This window comes from Chiloscyllium plagiosum, unplaced genomic scaffold (assembly GCF_037043375.1).
Source record: "Chiloscyllium plagiosum isolate Xiang-an unplaced genomic scaffold, Cpla_swu_hap1 HiC_scaffold_48, whole genome shotgun sequence".
In the NCBI taxonomy this organism is placed as follows: domain Eukaryota; kingdom Metazoa; phylum Chordata; class Chondrichthyes; order Orectolobiformes; family Hemiscylliidae; genus Chiloscyllium; species Chiloscyllium plagiosum.
In genome coordinates, this window is record NW_028270186.1 from 10,014,978 (window position 1) to 10,033,062 (window position 18,085).

The 18,085-nt window shown below is 46.3% G+C and overlaps 2 protein-coding genes across 6 annotated transcripts in view; one reads left to right on the forward strand and one right to left on the reverse strand.

Annotated features, from left to right (window-relative positions):
• Nucleotides 1-355: 355 nt before the first annotated feature.
• LOC122543084 (transmembrane emp24 domain-containing protein 4) lies at nucleotides 356-17,299 on the reverse strand. Its single transcript, XM_043681332.2, has 5 exons — nucleotides 17,142-17,299; nucleotides 11,667-11,767; nucleotides 8,965-9,090; nucleotides 4,168-4,314; nucleotides 356-2,475 (listed from the first exon to the last, which is right to left on the reverse strand). Exons 1-5 carry the CDS (start codon nucleotides 17,275-17,277, stop codon nucleotides 2,326-2,328), a joined length of 660 nt encoding a protein of 219 aa, XP_043537267.2. The 5' UTR covers nucleotides 17,278-17,299; the 3' UTR covers nucleotides 356-2,325.
• Nucleotides 17,300-17,414: 115 nt separating this feature from the next.
• LOC122543085 (uncharacterized) overlaps nucleotides 17,415-18,085 on the forward strand; it is an 81,909-nt gene continuing 81,238 nt past the window's right edge. For all 5 annotated transcript variants that reach the window (XR_015754830.1, XR_015754833.1, XR_015754832.1 and 2 more), the window contains exon 1: nucleotides 17,415-17,521. The gene's annotated coding sequence lies outside the window, so the exon portion shown is untranslated. The remainder of the gene's footprint in view (nucleotides 17,522-18,085) is intronic.

Here is an 18,085-nt window from a genome sequence, read left to right on the forward strand (position 1 = left end):
CCCTGCTGTTTCCTAGAGACAGATCCTTCAGCTATCTCATTGGAGGACTCTTCCACGGTAAAAGAACACAACACCATTTCGAAACCAAACTTTAGTGTTAAAGTATTTCCTCACACTTACCTCACAATAAAAATGAAATCTTTTGTCTCAGTCTTGAGTTTTTTTATGAATCTTGAAATCATGGATATAGGTGGTATTAACAAATGCCAACTGCATGTATTTGTACATAAACATGAAGTTTAACACCTTCATTGAAAAGACCAAAACTGCACAAGTCCTACTGTGAGGCAATATTCTCAATATGCAAAATGAAACCGTAAAAATGTATTTCTGAATCAAGTAATGTCCACAGACATTTGTTTCAAAACAACATTATTTGAAGAAATTTATTTTAAATGTTAATTCCCTATTCCAATGATGCAACAGTTTGTGTCAAAAGGGTAACAATGTAGGGGTACAGGAGGAATGGGACTAACTAAAACTGAATAAAACCAGCAGCAATTTCTCAGGAGACAGACACCTGAATATATTTGCAGTGCAGCAGTTTCTTCTGTCCTTACAGCAATGATTCTGCTGAACATCACACATTCTTACCACAATATATCACATAACATTAATATGAAAGCTCCATCTTACAATATTTGTGATAAGACAGGAAACAGCACACAGCAAGTGTTGAAGAGGGGCTGTTGGCAAATCACTGAATTCAGAGAAATTGTTGACCAGTGCTGTTCACAAGTTAGCTCTGAGTAAATACAATTAAGGCAATTAACATAAAGGTTCAAAGATAATCTAGTATGTCTGGTGGAATCCGAGCCTACAAGCAGTTCAAATTGGCCACAGCCACCAACCTGCAGTGACCCAACTGCTTTCCTCATGGTTTGAACACTCAGCAGATAGCAACTGCATCACTTTTTTCAAATGGGCAGAGTGGTGATGTCACATGGTATAAATGCGATTTTAATCCAGAGACTGGGTAAAGAAAATGTGGCAAGCTCAGATGAGAAGTTGTGGCCAGAAGAGGTCTTTGGAGGTACTATTGTTGTCTTCTCCCTAACATCCACTTTCAGCACTCAAGATATTTTCTATCTAATCAACTGGTTCAGAGACATCAGAATTTACACACCTCTGGAGAACTGGGGACTTGAACCCAGGGATACCACTGCACCACGAGAACCTTGTTTCTTCATGTATACTGGCCATTAAACCACACCAAACCATCCCCATTCGACCCAACTTGCAATCTCATTGTAGGGCACCATCAGTTTGGATCCCAAGTGGCAACCTCCTGCCTACCGCCATTTAACTCTCCTGCCCAATTCCAATGAAACAGTCATGGCCTGTGCAGTTGAGCTTCAGGAATTAAAATCTCAAAGGACTGTGGAGGTCTGACTGGTAAACCATTCGCTTCATGTTAATTGCATACGAAGCTCCAGCCTTCCATATCCCCACACCCCACAATATACACATGGGAGTTAAAGTCAAATCCTTTTGCTTTGCTTTCATATCAGTGCATAAACTAAACAGGCCCTTTTATTAATACAAGAAAGCTCACTTCAAGTGAGAGAAGATACCTTATGGATTCCCTTCCATATCCCGCATCACTCAACATACATACAAAACAACCAGTTCCCAAAGAAAGCAGAGCACATCATGAGTGATTCCAAACCTTCACCATACCATTCTCCTCAGAAAGAAAGACCAGGAATCATCGATAGAGGAGGATTAGAGTTCTACAATTCCACAAACAAATCTGGGTTCAAGGGTTACCTTTCACAAAATGGCTGCAAAAAAATTCTTCCCTTCAATACAAATTCATCAATACATTTATGTATTGATGTCATGTTTGCTTCAGCAGTTTTGTTGGTTTGTAAGAAATGATAAGAAGTTAGCCAGACTCCCAGCAAATAAAATTTATGAGCTGGATGGGATAACATTGTTTGGGTTCTCACAAATAGACAAATAGACAAAGTCAGGAAAGAACCCTTTGAAATCAAGTTATTCGCAAGTATTTGCTGAGACTTTTCACAAATCTGAAACACATGATAAGTAGGGAACAGCTCCCACCTTCAATCAACAATGACCAGTTAATTTATAAAGCAACACATTTTTTTTCAAATATATCAGAGATTCCTGCATGATCTGTTCCATGATAGCCTCACTCAAGTTACCATAATTAGAAGATACAGAATCAAACATCACCCCTTCGATTTCTAGAACAGCTTCAAGTACAACAAATGTAAAGTTACATTAAATAGCGAGTCACTGAGGATGGAAGGTTGAGTTTGTTGCCACGTCCTTGCAATGACAGCAGGTGACAGGTGTCTACACCAGTTTCTTCGCCTCAAAGAAGCTTTTCAGGTGTTTCATTTGCCAGATTCCAGTTAGGATCAGGATAATTGTCTGCGCAATCGACCACCACAGGACTCGTTGGTTTGTGCTTTCACTTGTCTGCCGAAATCGCTCTTCTCTGTACTGTATGAAGCAGTGAAAAAAAGAAAAGAATTAAAATCTGCCACAAACTAAGGGGTGGAAACATTCTATCACACAGGAATAAAAAGGCAAGCTCAGTTGACAAGGTTACTGATTCAAGATCTCAGATTCAATTGCTTGACTGGGCTGAGGTGGCTGATGTTTTTGGGGTAGCAGGTGACAAAGAAGTGGCAGTGAGGACAAAGAAACTCGGTTGGGCCAAACTGCCTGTTTCCTTGTTCTAAATTTAATACATGCATTTCTATTTCTTGTGGAGTGCATCACGATAAGTCCTGCATTCCTGGGCCAGGAAAGCAGGAGGAAAATGTCTAAGGGTTTCTGTTCTTGAATGCCATCAGCCAAGACCATTGTAAAGTGCACATCTGATCAGGACAAAGATAAGCTTCAAACTCTGCACAGGTGAGCTTCTAAATACTCCCTACTTGGCTTGGTCATGTGAGTGAGATACTGGAAGAGGCCACTGCTTATCTGACTGAACAGAGTGTCTGCATCAACTGGGAAGTAAAATAAAACACAACGGACAGTTATTATAAATTTAAAAACTCTGCATGAATGACAGACCTGAAAAATAACTGGTAGCTGCAATAATGAAAACCTCACCTAGACGAAAATGGAGTATTTTCTGGTTTGGCCACTTCTGGAACACTGTGTTCAATTCTTACATCAGGTGTCCCTGATATAAGAAATATGTTCGGAAACTTGAAAGGGTTCAGAAAAGATGTAGATCGATGCTGCTAGGGGTGGATGGTTTGACCTATAGGGAAAGGCTGAATAGGTTGGGCTGTTTTCCCTGGAGCATCGGAGGCTGAGGGCTGACCTTACAGAGATTTATAAAATCATGAGGGGTATAGATAGGTGAATACTCAAGACCTTTTTCCCAGGGTAGGAGACTCCAAAACTAGAGGGCATAGGTTTAAGGTTAGGGGGAGAAAAGATTTAAAAGGGACCTAAAGGGCAACTATTCACGCAGGGGTGGTGGGTGTATGGAATGATTTACCAGATGAGGTGATGGAGGCTGGTATGATTACAATATTTAGAAGGCATCTGCATAGTTATTTGAACAGGAAGCGTTTAGAGGGAAATGGGCCAGATGCTGGCAAATGGGATGAGATTAATTTAGGATATTTGGGGAATGAACAAATTGAACCAAAGGGTCTGTTTCCATGCTGCACATCTCCATGACTCTTCATGCAGAAACTACACATGAAAAGAGACAGCACTTTCTAAAGATGGTGGAATGATTAGAAAAAGGCCCTGCAAGGCCCTGCAACTGGTTTGAATGCAGTCTGACATCGAGTCAGAGAGACCCATAAACCATATGCCATTTAAAAAATTCAAAGCACCATGCCCTAAATAGAAACTGCACTGAACATGCTCAATAAGATTGGTTCATAGGTCACATTCAATCACTATTGCAATGCTGTTTCCATTCATTTCTACACGTAGTCTGTTTCTGAACAAAATTCAATTTTGCAGTTGTTGAAGATCACTGACTTGGTTAAACATTGCTGGGGAGCTTGAGATCCATGTCAATCACTCTGCTGCATTCTGATCAAAGAGTAGCATTTGTTGATCTGGTTTCCCACCAGTTCATTTCAGAAAAGTATCCCCACATTTTCAGGAAAGGGCTGTTACATTCCTGGGGCACAGCTTGCTCTTCACTCACTCACTCACCCTCTGGTAGTTTTGTTCTTTCTGAATTTGCTCAACTTGGTCCAACAGCTGCCGGACTCGGAGCTGCAATTCAGTCAGCTTATCCTTTGCAGCAATTTCTGGGTAGTTGTTGGCATGTTCCCCCACTTGGATGTCAAGGTGAACTCGCTAAAACAGACGAAAGACAGAGTAAGAAAACAATTCACTTATACATACAAGTAATATTACACTTTACTTCTGTAATATAATCATTCCACCTCACCTGCCTTTCCTGAAGAGACATATTCAATGATGAGGCATCAAGGCATATGTACTGGAAGATTTGCCAATTGAGTCAGAGAGTCATACAGCATGGAAACAGACCCTTCAGTCCAACCAGTCCATGCCAACCATAATCCCAAATTAAACTAGTCCCATCTGACTACGCTTGGCCCATTTCAGTCCAAACATCTTTTATTCATGTACAGATCTCAGTGTCTTTTAAATATTGTAACTGTGCATGTATCCACAACTTCCTCTGAAAGTTCACTCCACACAAACCATTCTGCATAAAAAAGTTGCTCCTCATATATTTTAAAACATTTTTCTCCTCTCATCTTAAAAGTACGCCCCCGAGTCTTGAAATCCCTCAGCCTCGGGAAAAGACACCTGCCATTCACCTTATTGATACCCCTCATGATATTACAAACATGTAAAAGGTCATCTCTCAACCTCCTGCACTCCAGTGATAGAAGTCGCAGCCTACCTAGCCTCTCCTTGTACCTGAATCCCTCTCTTCCGGTAATGTCCTCGTAAATCTCTTCTGAGCCCTCTCCAGTTCAGAACACAAAACATCGAACAGTACGGCACAGTATAGGCTCTTCAGCCCTCGATGTTGTGCCAACCTTTTATCCTACTCTAAGATCAGACTAACCTACATATCCTTCATTGTACTGTCATCCATGTGCCTATCCAAGAGTCGCTTAAATGCCCCGATGTCTCTGAACCCACTACTACCGCTGGCAGTGCATTCCACACACTCACCACTCTCTGTGTAAAGAAGCGACCTGTGACATCTCCCCTAAACCATCCTCTGATTACCTTCAAATTACGCCCCGACGTGATAGACATTTCCGCCATGGGAAAAAGTCTCTGACTATCTTTCTACGCCTCTCAACATCTCTGTACACCTCGATCAAGTCACCTCTCATCCTTCTTTGCTCCAATGAGAAAAGCCTTAGCTCCCTCAACCATTCTTCATATCACAAGTCCAGGGCAGCATCCTGGTAAATCTCCTCTGCACACTCTCTGAAGCTTCCACATCCTTCTGATACTGAGGTAACCAGAACTGAACATAATATTCCAGTGCTCTATAGAGCTGCAGCACAACCTCACAGCTCTTAAATTCAATACCCTGCTAATGAAAGCCAACACACCATGTGCGTTCTCAATAACTCTCTCAACTTGGGTGTCAACTTTGAGAGATCTATGGACATGGACCCCAAGATTCCTCTCTTCCTCCACACTGCCAAGAATCCTGCCTTTAACCCTGTATTCTGCATCCAAATTGACCTTCCAAAATGAATGACTCCACATTTTTCCAGGTTGAACTCCATCCGCCACTCATCAGGCTAGTCCTGTATCCGATCAATATCCCATTGCAATCTAAAACAGCCCTCCGCACTATCCACAACTCCACCAACCTTTGTGTCATTGGCAAACTTACTAACCCACACTTTCACTTCCTCATCCAAGTCATTCATAAAAATCACAACGAACAGAGATCCCAGAACAGATCCCTGCAGAACACCACTGGTCACCAAGCTCCAGGCTGAATAATTTCCATTTCACACCCCTGTTTTCTATGGTCCAGCCAATTCTGTATCCAGACAGCCAGAGTTCCCTGTATGCCATGCTTCCTTACTTTCTGAATGAGCCTACCATGGGGAACCTTATGAAACACCTTGCTAACATTCATGTATACCACATCCATTGCTCTACCTTCATCAACATGTTTTGTTACACCCTCAAAAAATTCATTAAGGCTTATGAGGCATGACCTGCCCCTCACAAAGCCACGCTGACTATCTCTAATCAAACTATGGTGTTCCAAGTAGTCACAAATCCTGTCTGTCAGAATCCTCTCCAATACTTTGCCCACCACTGATGTAAGACTGACTGGTCTGTAATTCCCAGGATTATCCATACTCCCTTTCTTGAACAAGCAAATAACATTTGCCACCCTCCAACCATCTGCCACTACTCCAGTGGTCAGTGAGGACACAAAGATCACCACCAGAAGCACAGTAATCTCTTCCCTCACTTCCTATAGTAACCTCGGGAAGATCCCAACTGGCCCAGGTGATTTATCTATCCTTCGGTTTTTCAAAGTTTTCAGCACATCCTCCTTCCCAACATCAACTTGTTCGAGCATATTAGCCTGTTTCACACTATCCTCAGAAAAGTCAAGGTCCCTCTCAGTAGTGAACACTGAAACAAAGTTTTCATTAAAGACCTTCTCTACTTCTCCCGACGCCAGGCACAAGTTCCCTCCACTATCCCTAATCAGCCCTATCCTCACACTGGCCATCCTCTTGTTCCTCACGTAAGTGTTGACTACCTTAAGTTTTCCTTAATCCTACCTGCTGAAGTTTTATCGTGCCCTCTTCTGACTCTTCGAAGTTCATTCTTCAGTTCCTTCCTGGTTACCTTGTAACCCTCTAAAGTCTTGTCTGAACGTTGCCTCCTCAACATTAAGTAAGCTTCCTTCTTTCTCTTGACGAGATGTTCCACATCCCTTGTCACCCAAGGTTCTTTCAACCTCCCATCCCTTCCGTCCCTCAGTGGGACAAACCTATTCAGCACAATCAGCAAATGCTTCCGAAACAATCTCCATATTTCCCTGAGAATACCTGCTCCCAATTTATGCTCCACAGTTCCTGCCTAATAGCATTGTAATTCTCCATCCTCCAGATAAATACTTTTCCGTACCGTCTGCACCTAACCCTCTCCATGACTATGTCAAGGTCAGGGTGTTGTGGTCACTCTCACCGAAGTGCTCTCTCACCGAGAGACCTGACACCTGCTCTGGTTCATTGCCAAGCACGAAATCCAATAATGCCTCTCCTCTTGTCAGCCTATACATGTTTAGTCAGGAACCCTTCCTGGACACACCTGACAAAAACTGCTCCATCCAAACTGTTTAAATGAAAGAAGTTCCAATCAATATTAGGGAAGTTAAAGTCACCCATGACAACAATCCTGTTACTTCTGCACCTTTCCAAAATCTGGCTCCCCTCCTCTATGTCTCTGTTGCTATTGGTAGGTCTGTGGAAAACTCCCAATAAAGTTACTGCTCCTTTCCTGTTTCTGACTTCTACGAATACTGACTCAGTAGACAAATCCTCCTCAATGACCTTCCTTTCTGCAGCCGAGATACAGTCCCCGATTAGAAATGCCACTCCCCCACCTCTTTTACCTCCCTCCCTATTCCTTTTAAAATATCTAAACGCTGGAACAGCCAAGTCTCTGTAATGGCCACAACATCATAGCTCCAAGCAGTGATCCATGCCCTAAGTTCATCACCCGTATTCCTGATACCTCTTGCATTAAAAACAGCCCAGTTCTGCCACTTCAACCCATCACACTGCCTGCACCTTTGCCCTATAAGTACCTCACCTCTTCATAGACTCTCTGCACACTGTATCTGGCTGTTCACTGCCTACTCCATCATCTAATCAGATTTACTTAATAGACATCACCTTTAATTCCAGATTTATTGAACTACCTAGACTGAAACTGCTGCTCAGCTTCTGCAGTTCAGAAGTTCTGAAGAGGGGTTAGTGGACCCAAATGTTAACTCTGCTTTCTCTCCACAGTTGCTGCCAGACCTGCTGAGTGTTTTTCGGCAATTTGCTTTTATTTCTGATTTCCAGCCTCTGCTGTTCTTTCGCATTTTCCCCCCAAATATAAACCCCTGCTCTTCTTTGAAACAGCATCACTGGATTTTTTTTAAAACTTTCAACCATCCTGGGGTCCTCAATACAACATTTCATTTGAAATGTATTATTCCTTCTGTACTGCACTTAATCAGCAGCTTTGTTTCTATGATCGAGCCTTGACGTGGGCATTATAACCGGAACCAAATCATTCACAGGAACATGTGCAATCAAATGAACCACAACCGACAAGAACCTCCTGGTTAACATCAGTGGTTTGGTACTGATCCATTCCTCTCTGGTGTGTATGACTCAGTATCACACCACCTGTACACAGCCATGAAAACGTGGGTTGCAAAAGTATTGAAGGAACTGTGCCTCCTGTGGGGCAATGAGAACATTGCAAAACAAAGCCAAGTTTGATCCAAGGAAAATAACTAGCAATAATCAGCAATTAGAAACATGCACTCACGCTGAAAACACTTTCTAAAAAGCCCAGAGCTTGCTACATTTAAGAGGGTGAAAATTGCTGAAAAGGGTTCTCATCAGACACAGTCAATAAGCTAAATTGTAACGTACACAGTATTACTGCCAGAAAAAATATTTCTTACAATGTATCGATATAAATGCTGAATATTATGTGCTCAAGGATTCCTTCAAACTTTACGTCTGGAGCGGGCTGGCGAATCTCTCAACAGGACTTTTGAATAAAACATATTACAAACAGCAGTGAAGCACAAGTTTATAAATTACTGCAGTCTCAGTTAATAATTGGCTGAGTCCTAAACTTGGGTCCAGCTAGAGTATGCAATACTTTGTCAAGTTTAAGACACCAATGTCAGTTTCAGAGCATAAACAAAACCTTTTCTTCAAGATGGTGCATCCAAAGCCCAATTCTTACCAGCTTGCCCCCTGCAAACAATGACATCTTTGTGGAGTTGGAGTGCAGACAGATTTGATGTTCACCAGGAGTGTGTGATGTGAAGGTAAATCGGCCCTCCGAGCCATACTGTCGGGAAAGGATAACCTGGAAATTGGAAGAACCAGTCAGTTAACAGTGGAGAAGTCAAAAAATGCTCAATTTCCCAATTCTGTTTCACAGAAAACACAAATAAGCAAGCAGTCCTTTGAGGGAAGGGAACTGATCTCCTTTTAATTTTAAATTAGATAATTTTTTATGGCTGAATGACATTAAGGCAGTGTTCTGGTTTCCTGAGCACTGACATTTTCTGGAGTGTGATTCTAAATGTAACAAGACACTATTTTATCACAGATCCGTGACTGAATCTACTCACAGGTACTTTCTGTTCCAGAGCACGAAAATAAAATCAGTAGGAAAGTCATAGGATGGGTTTCTTCTCTCTCAGAAGAAAGTGAGGACTGAAGATGCTGGAGATCAGAGCTGAAAATGTGTTGCTGGAAAAGCGCAGCAGGTCAGGCAGCATCCAAGGAGCAGGAGAATCGACGTTTTGGGCATGAGCCCTTCTTCAGGAATGAGGAAAGTGTGTCCCGTAGGCTAAGATAAAAGGTAGGGAGGAGGGACTTGGGAGAGGGGCGTTGGAAATGCGATCGCATTTCCAACGCCCCTCTCCCAAGTCCCTCCTTCCTACCTTTTATCTTAGCCTGCAGGACACACTTTCCTCATTCCTGAAGAAGGGCTCATGCCCGAAACGTCGATTCGCCTTCTCCTTGGGTGCCTTTCTTCACTCTCAAGCAAGCTCATTCAAACTTACTGGAATTCTTTCACTGTCTTCACAGCTGAGATCAGCCAGCTCAAGACAACCCACCAAATCTGCAGGACTAATTTTTCTTTTAAATTCTGTTTTGGCATGTGCACATCACTGCCCAACCCTAATTAAAACTGAGAACGTCATGATAAGATGCCTTCTTTCTGGTGTAGATACATTCACAATATTGTTAGGAAGGGAATTTCAACATTTTCACTCAATGACATTCAAGAAGGGTTATGTCGTGAGTCAGGCCAGCATGTGGCATGGAGGGGAACTTACAGATCATGGTTTTCCCATTCATCTCCTGCCCCATCCTTCCACATGATAAAGGTTGCAGGAAATGCATTAATAAGTTGTTATCGTGAATCTTGTACAGGCTGCTACTACTGTGGCGATGGAGTGAATGCATCTTGAATATGGGGTACCATTTAAGTCGATTGGTTGGATGGTATCAAGCTTCTTGATTGTTACAAGAAATGCAGTGATTCATGCTAAGTGGACTGCATTCTAGCACATTGCTGACATGTGCCTTGCAGATGATGAACAGGCTCTGGGGAGTGAGCAATTAAGCTACTTGCTGCAGGATTCCTAATCTCTGACCAGCTCTTGTGTTGATATGGCTTGGGCCATTTCAGTTTCCGGTCAATAGTGATGATGTTGTTCACATGGGACTCAGTGATGCCAATGTCATTGAAAGTCAAGGAGAGTAATTAGATTCTCTCTTGTTGGAGATATTCATTGTCTGGCACTTGTGTGCTCCTTGGCCTTGATCAGCCTTGTTGTTGTCCAAGCTTTGCTGAACATGTCCATGGACTGTTTCAGTGCCTGAGGAGTGCAAATGGTGCTGAACATGGCACAATCATCAGCAAATAACTCCACTTGTGACCTTACATTGGTGGGAATGTTGCTCAACGTAAGGACACTAATCCGAGGAATTATTGGAGCATTATCCGAAATGATTGAGCCCTAACAAGGAGATACGTTTATGTTAGACATGATTTCACACATTGGAGAATTTTTCTGATTTCCCACCAATCAAGTTATATGGTACTGAGACTCATTGATGCTATTCTGTCAAATAGTGTCCTGATTGCAAGGGCACTCACTTTTACTTTTCTTCTGCACTTCATGACATTTGTCTCTGTTGGGACCAAGTTTTTGAAGAGGTCAGGTGCTGAGTAGTCCTGTCATTCTGGCCATCATTATTTCATCCACCAGAGGAACTCTGCTCCAATTCTTGTGAATTCATCTTTGCTAAGCGTTTCCACTGGGACATTTGCCCAATAGTGTTTAGAAATGCAGTTCCAAGTTGAGTTTTACACTCAAAGTTGAGATTGTCACACAAGCAGCATTGCTTGGGAGTCATACACTGGCATTGAACCAGATGATCACTTTCACGTGCTCATTGTTATGTTTAAGATCTGAAATGACATATTGTCTGCAAGATGAAACAATCATCTGTACCTACTGTAATATTTAAGAAAGAAAGCTGTGTATTATTTAAAATGTGTTTAGCATGGTTGATTACAGGGACTTATCACCAACACCCTGTTAACTTCTGATGACAGTCTGTAATTTTACAATGAAGCCCCACACAGAAGTGAAAGGCGATTTTCAACTGAAGCTCCACATCTGGTAAATGACAACACCATGTTAACTACATCAAAGCAGGAGTTAATTGCTTATTTTACAAAACAGCCTGTAAATTTACATAATGTGCAAATGTACATTGCTGAGGGTAATACTGGATAATGTCTGATCAAAGTAATTTGTGTTCTGTACTCCAGCATTCTTTCCTCCAACAAGGATAACTGTAATGTTTATTATGTTCCAACCTCTTATGTACATATCCAAAATCCAAGTGGCATTATACCTTGAAGTCGGGATCCCGTACTTCCACGTGCATCCCCAACCCTGGAGTTGAGGGCAGAAAAGATTCTGACTGCTTATCCCAGAGCTGAGTCCGGTAATTACCTGAATCAAACATTTGAAAAATAGTCACTTTGAAAGAACAGCACAGTATTTTGCTATCCCCTCTACTTCATTCACCCTATCAGTTTAATCTTATCTTATTTTCTCTCCAGCTTCCCTTTAAATGCATTTATGCTGTTCACTTCGGCTATTACTTACAATTACTTGGACATTCTGGTCCAACAACCTTCTGGCTAAAGACGTTTCTCCTGAATTCTGTATTGGATTTCTCAATGACTACATTTTATTTATGTCATGAGTTGCCACCCCCATAAATTACTGTAAACGGCTCTAGATTCTGCAGATTCTTGTCCACGGACGGCGAGGCACGTGGGATGCACAACAGGAGCAACAGGGAATGCTGCTGTTGGAGGTGACAATTTGGGAGAACTCTATTTTTGCGCATTGTTTGATAATCCATAAACTCAACTCAACCTGAAAAGCTCAGCCATTGGTATGTGTTACATTATGAATATGCATTCGAAATTAAAAGGATGTCATTAAATAGCGAAGTTCACAAATCAGGAGTTGACTTCTGCATTACATGAATACAAATTGCTGATGTGGATAATATTAATGAGGGGATTACCCAATTGGATGATTATAAAGTTATACAGCTGATAAACTCAGTTCATTTATATTGGCTAGCATTTGTATTCAAATCGAAACCTTACTCTGTGACTTGAAAGCACAACTCTTCCCTGGTGACATTTTACTGTCTCTGCATTTCTATGATCATCCATTTGCTTCAGTGGTTGCATGTCAGAAATTTGGAGGCACACTGGCTAAATACTAGACATCCTCTGCACAACTGGTGTCATCCTTAAAAGTCAAGCAATGAAGGGGGCCAATTCCTGCATATTGCCAGGCATCCTGTGCAGGTCACAAGCCCAAACTGCACAATGTGCATCACAAAGTCCAAGGGACTGCAACTGACTATGGGCCAGTAGAGGCCACAATGTCATGTCATTTCTATGACAATGTCACAATTCCCAGTGCTATCCAATTTGGGAAAGGTTTGCTGACCAGTACCAGTGTTAAGATTGGGGAGGAGGGTGAGCTCCGTTGACCAGTACCAGCCAGTCAGGGAAATGGTGACTGATGCCAGCCAGTTTGGGTGGGAGGGGTTGTTTAACCAGGACCAGCTAGAAGGAGGGACCTGTTTAGTTCCAGTCAGTAGTCAAAGAAAGGGGTATGTTAACCAGTCTCAGGCAGTTTGAGGTCAAGGATGAATCCTGACCAGTTAGGAGGAATGATGACCCAGTGCCAGCCAGTAGGGTGCAGGGCTATAAGGAGGCATTTATTGACCAGCATCAGCCGTTGAGTGGCAGTACTGACCAATGCCAGCCAACTGGGAGGGAAAGGAATGCTAATCAGTGCTAGGCAGTGGGGAAAGGGGTGACCAGTGCCAGCCAGTGAGTGATGCTGACCAATGCCAACCAGTGGAGTGGTGACTGGTGTTAATCAATGATGAGGGGGAGTGGGGTGGGAATGATTAACAGTGCCAGCCAGTGAGGGATGGATAACGATGAGCAGTGCCAGCCAGTGGGGAGGGTGGAATGATGTAAAATTGCCCGAAACGTCGATTTTGAAGCTCCTTGGATGCTGCCTGAACTGCTGTGCTCTTCCAGCACTACTAATCCAGGGTGGAATGATGACCAGTGCCAGACTGTGTGGGGGTGGGGGGGGAAATGATGACAGTGCCAGCCAGTGAGTGAGGGGAATGGTGATCAGTGCCAGCTAGTTGAGTGTGGGTGGGAGTGGGGGAGTGATGACCATTGCCAGCCAGTGAGTGGGTGGAATCATAACCAGTGCTAGCCAGTTGGGTGGGGGGTATGATGACCATTGCCAGCCAGTGAGTGGGTGGAATGATAACCAGTGCTAGCCAGTTGGGTGGGGGGGAATGATGACCAGTGCCAGCCAGCGAGTGAGGGGAATGATGACCAGTGCCAGCCAGTGTGGGGAGGGGGGGGGGAATGATGACCAATGCCAGGCAGTGAGTGAGAGGAATGATGACCAGTGCCAGCTTGTTGGGTGGGGGAATCATGACCATTGCCAGCCAGTGAGTGGTGGAATCATAACCAGTGCCAGCCAGTTGGGTGGGGGGAATGATGACCATTGCCAGCCAGTTGGGTGGGGAGGGAATGATGACCAGTGCCAGCCAGTGAGTGAGGGGAATGATGACCAGTACCAGCCAGTTGGGGGGTGGGGGGAAGAGAGTGATGACCAGTGCCAGATAGTTGGGGGGGGAGGAAATGATGACCAATACCAGGCAGTGAGTGAGGGGAATGATGACCAGTGCCAGCTGGTTGGGGGGGGGGGGGGGGGGGGGGGGGGGGGAAAGAGGGCAGGGAGACCAATGTCAGCCAGTCAGTGGGGAGGAGGGAATGATGACCAATGACAGCCAGTGAATGGGTGGAATGACAACCAGTGCCAGCCAGTTTGGGGGGGGGGGGGGGGGGAGTGATGACCAGTGCCAGCCAGTGAGTGAGGGGAATGATGACCAGTGCCAGCCAGTTGGGGGGTGGGTGGAAGGGAGTGATGACCAGTGCCAGACAGTTGGGGGGGGGAGGGGAGGGAATGATGACCAACACCAGCCAGTGAGTGAGGGGAATGATGACCAGTGCCAGCTGGTTGGGGGGGGGGGGGGGGGGGGGCGTGGAAGGGAGACCAGTGCCAGCCAGTGGGGAGGAGGAAATGATGACCAATGCCAGCCAGTGAATAGGTGGAATGACGACTAGTGCCAGCCAGTTGGGTGGTGGGGTGGGGGAATAGTGGCCAGTGCCAGCCAGTGAGTGAGGGGAATGATGACCAGTGCCAGCCAGTGGGGGTGGAATGATGATCTGTGCCAGCCAGTGAGGGGGGAATGGGGGTGGGAAATGATGACCAGTATCAGCCAGTGGAGTGGGGGAAGTGTGGAATGATGACCAGTGCCAGCCAGAGTGGGTGGAATGATGACCAGTGCCAGACAGTGATTGGGTGGTATGATGGCCAGTGCCAGCCAGTGAGGGGGAGGGGGTGAATGATGACCAGTGCCAGCCAGTGAGTGGGTGGAATGATAACCAGTGCCAGCCAGTTGGGTGGGGGGGTATGATGACCATTGCCAGCCAGTGAGTGAGGGGAACGATGACCAGTGCCAGCCAGTGTGGGGAGGGGGAGTGGGGGGGGGGGGGAAATGATGACCAGTGCCAGGCAGTGAGTGAGAGGAATGATGACCAGTGCCAGCTTGTTGGGTGGGGGTGGGGGAATGATGACCATTGCCAGCCAGTGAGTGAGTGGAATCATAACCAGTGCCAGCCAGTTGGGTGGGGGGAATGATGACCATTGCCAGCCAGTTGGGTGGGGGGGGGGAATGATGACCAGTGCCAGCCAGTGAGTGAGAGGAATGATGAACAGTACCAGCCAGTTGGGGGGTGGGGGGAAGGGAGTGATGACCAGTGCCAGATAGTTGGGGGGGAGGGAATGATGACCAATACCAGGCAGTGAGTGAGGGGAATGATGACCAGTGCCAGCTGGTTGGGGGGGGGGGGGGGGGGGAAGAGGGCAGGGAGACCAATGCCAGCCAGTCAGTGGGGAGGAGGGAATGATGACCAATGCCAGCCAGTGAATGGGTGGAATGACAACCAGTGCCAGCCAGTTTGGGGGGGGGGGGGGGGGGAATGATGACCAGTGCCAGCCAGTGAGTGAGGGGAATGATGACCAGTGCCAGTCAGTTGGGGGGTGGGTGGAAGGGAGACCAGTGCCAGCCAGTGGGGAGTAGGAAATGATGACCAATGCCAGCCAGTGAATAGGTGGAATGACGACTAGTGCCAGCCAGTTGGGTGGTGGGGTGGGGGAATGGTGGCCAGTGCCAGCCAGTGAGTGAGGGGAATGATGACCAGTGCCAGCCAGTGGGGGTGGAATGATGATCTGTGCCAGCCAGTGAGGGGGGAATGGGGGTGGGAAATGATGACCAGTATCAGCCAGTGGAGTGGGGGAAGTGTGGAATGATGACCAGTGCCAGCCAGAGTGGGTGGAATGATGACCAGTGCCAGACAGTGAGTGGGTGGTATGATGGCCAGTGCCAGCCAGTGAGGGGGGGGGGTGAATGATGACCAGTGACAGCCAGTGAGTGGGTGGAATGATAACCAGTGCCAGCCAGTTGGGTGGGGGGTATGATGACCATTGCCAGCCAGTGAGTGGGTGGAATGATAACCAGTGCCAGCCAGTTGGGTGGGGGGGAAATGATGACCAGTGCCAGCCAGTGAGTGAGGGGAATGATGACCAGTGCCAGCTAGTTGGGTGGGGGTGGGGGAATGATGACCATTGCCAGCCAGTGAGTGGGTGGAATCATAACCAGTGCCAGCCAGTTGGGTGGGGGGAATGATGACCATTGCCAGCCAGTTGGGTGGGGAGGAAATGATGACCAGTGCCAGCCAGTGAGTGAGTGAGGGGAATGATGACCAGTACCAGCCAGTTGGGGGGTGGGGGGAAGGGAGTGATGACCAGTGCCAGATAGTTGGGGGGGAGGGAATGATGACCAATACCAGGCAGTGAGTGAGGGGAATGATGACCAGTGCCAGCCAGTTGGGGGGTGAGTGGAAGGGAGTGATGACCAGTGCCAGTTGGGGGTGGGTGGGGGCAGGGGAGGGAATGATGACCAATACCAGCCAGTGAGTGAGTGAGGGGAATGATGACCAGTGCCAGCTGGTTGGGGGGGGGCGGGGAAGGGAGACCAGTGCCAGCCAGTGGGGAGGAGGAAATGATGACCAATGCCAGCCAGTGAATAGGTGGAATGACGACTAGTGCCAGCCAGTTGGGTGGGGGGGGGGGGGGAGAATGGTGGCCAGTGCTAGCCAGTGAGTGAGGGGGATGATGACCAGTGCCAGCCAGTGGGGGTGGAATGATGATCTGTGCCAGCCAGTGAGGGGGGAATAGGGGTGGGAAATGATGACCAGTATCAGTCAGTGGAGTGGGGGAAGTGTGGAATGATGACCAGTGCCAGCCAGTGAGTGGGTGGAATGATGACCAGTGCCAGGCAGTGAGTGGGTGGAATGATGACCAGTGCCAGACAGTGAGTGGGGGAAGTGTGGTATGATGGCCAGTGCCAGCCAGTGGGGAGGAGGAAATGATGACCAGTGCCAGCCAGTGAGTGGGTGGAATGATGACCAGTGCCAGGCAGTGAGTGGGTGGAATGATGACCAGTGCCAGGCAGTGAGTGGGTGGAATGATGACCAGTGCCAGCCAGCGGAGTGGGGGAAGTGTGGTATGATGGCCAGTGCCAGCCAGTGGGGGGCGCTCCCGCCCCCAGGGGGTTGCCATCCTCTGGCGTAGAGGCTGCTTTCCCACCGACGCTGTCTCGATGCCAATGGCGCCGGCCTCAGGCCGTACTACTCACCGATCACCATTGTCTCGTCGGGTATCTCTTCGATGAAGCATTTTTTCTCAGTCTCCCCGATGTGAAAGTAGATTCCGTGCGAGAGGCTGAGCTGAATGCTCAGCCAGACAGAGAACACAACTTGACCGCAACGCATTGCCCTCCCGCTGCCCGGATCCCCTACACTGCGCCTGCGTCCCGGAACCAGGACACGAGCCATGCGTTTGCGTCATCCTGCCACGGGGCGGAGCACCATCCGCACGCTCCCTCAGCAGGCCCCGCTCAAGTTCTGCGCATGCTTCAAAAGGTGAACTCAGAGACAGATGCGCATGCGTTTAGGGTCTGTCTGTTTCTGACCTGAAAACTGTAGGAATTGATCATTCGTCTGCATCTGGCCCAGGGTAAGAAAAGAATGAGGACAAGGAAAGCTTGATATTAACTAAACAGTCCCTTCGGACTGGAGTGCTGAAGCGTAAGCCTCAATTTCTCTGATTTCGTCTGCTGTGGCACTGAAACTGCTCATTCCTAGGCAAGAGACGCTGTTGAGTCACAGTTTTTGAAAAATAGTTTCAGACATAGTATTGGTTGGGGGGTGAAAGGAACTTCCCGAGAGTTGGTGACAGTATTTATTTCCTATTGGCATCAGAAAATTAAGAACCATGTTGCGAATGTACGGTCAGCCAGATGACAAAGGAACCGTTAAACCAGATGACATTAAATGGTAACATTTTAGATTGAGGTTGAAAATAACTTAGTTCAGGCTGAAATATTTGTGCCTCAAGTGTGATATGCGTGATTACATATACAGTGTGGTAATAAATCTGTCAGAAGGGGCTTCAGCCTCAGATTATGAGGGGGCCCTGAACAGAATGCCTTTGTCCTTTCAAGGGCTAAACTATTCTCCATATGACATCATTTCTTGCCCTACACACACCTTCAAATTAACTCTTTCCAGGCCCTGAGGC

Coding starts and splice junctions, on each gene's coding strand:
- LOC122543084 (XM_043681332.2), bottom strand. CDS start 17,277: ATGCGTTGCGGTCAAGTTGTGTTCTCTGTCTGGCTGAGCATTCAGCTC. Junction 11,768..17,141: donor CGACGAGACAATGGTGATCG/GTGAGTAGTACG, acceptor TGTTTGATTCAG/GTAATTACCGGACTCAGCTC. Junction 4,315..8,964: donor TGTTTGCAGGGGGCAAGCTG/GTAAGAATTGGG, acceptor CGTCTGTTTTAG/CGAGTTCACCTTGACATCCA.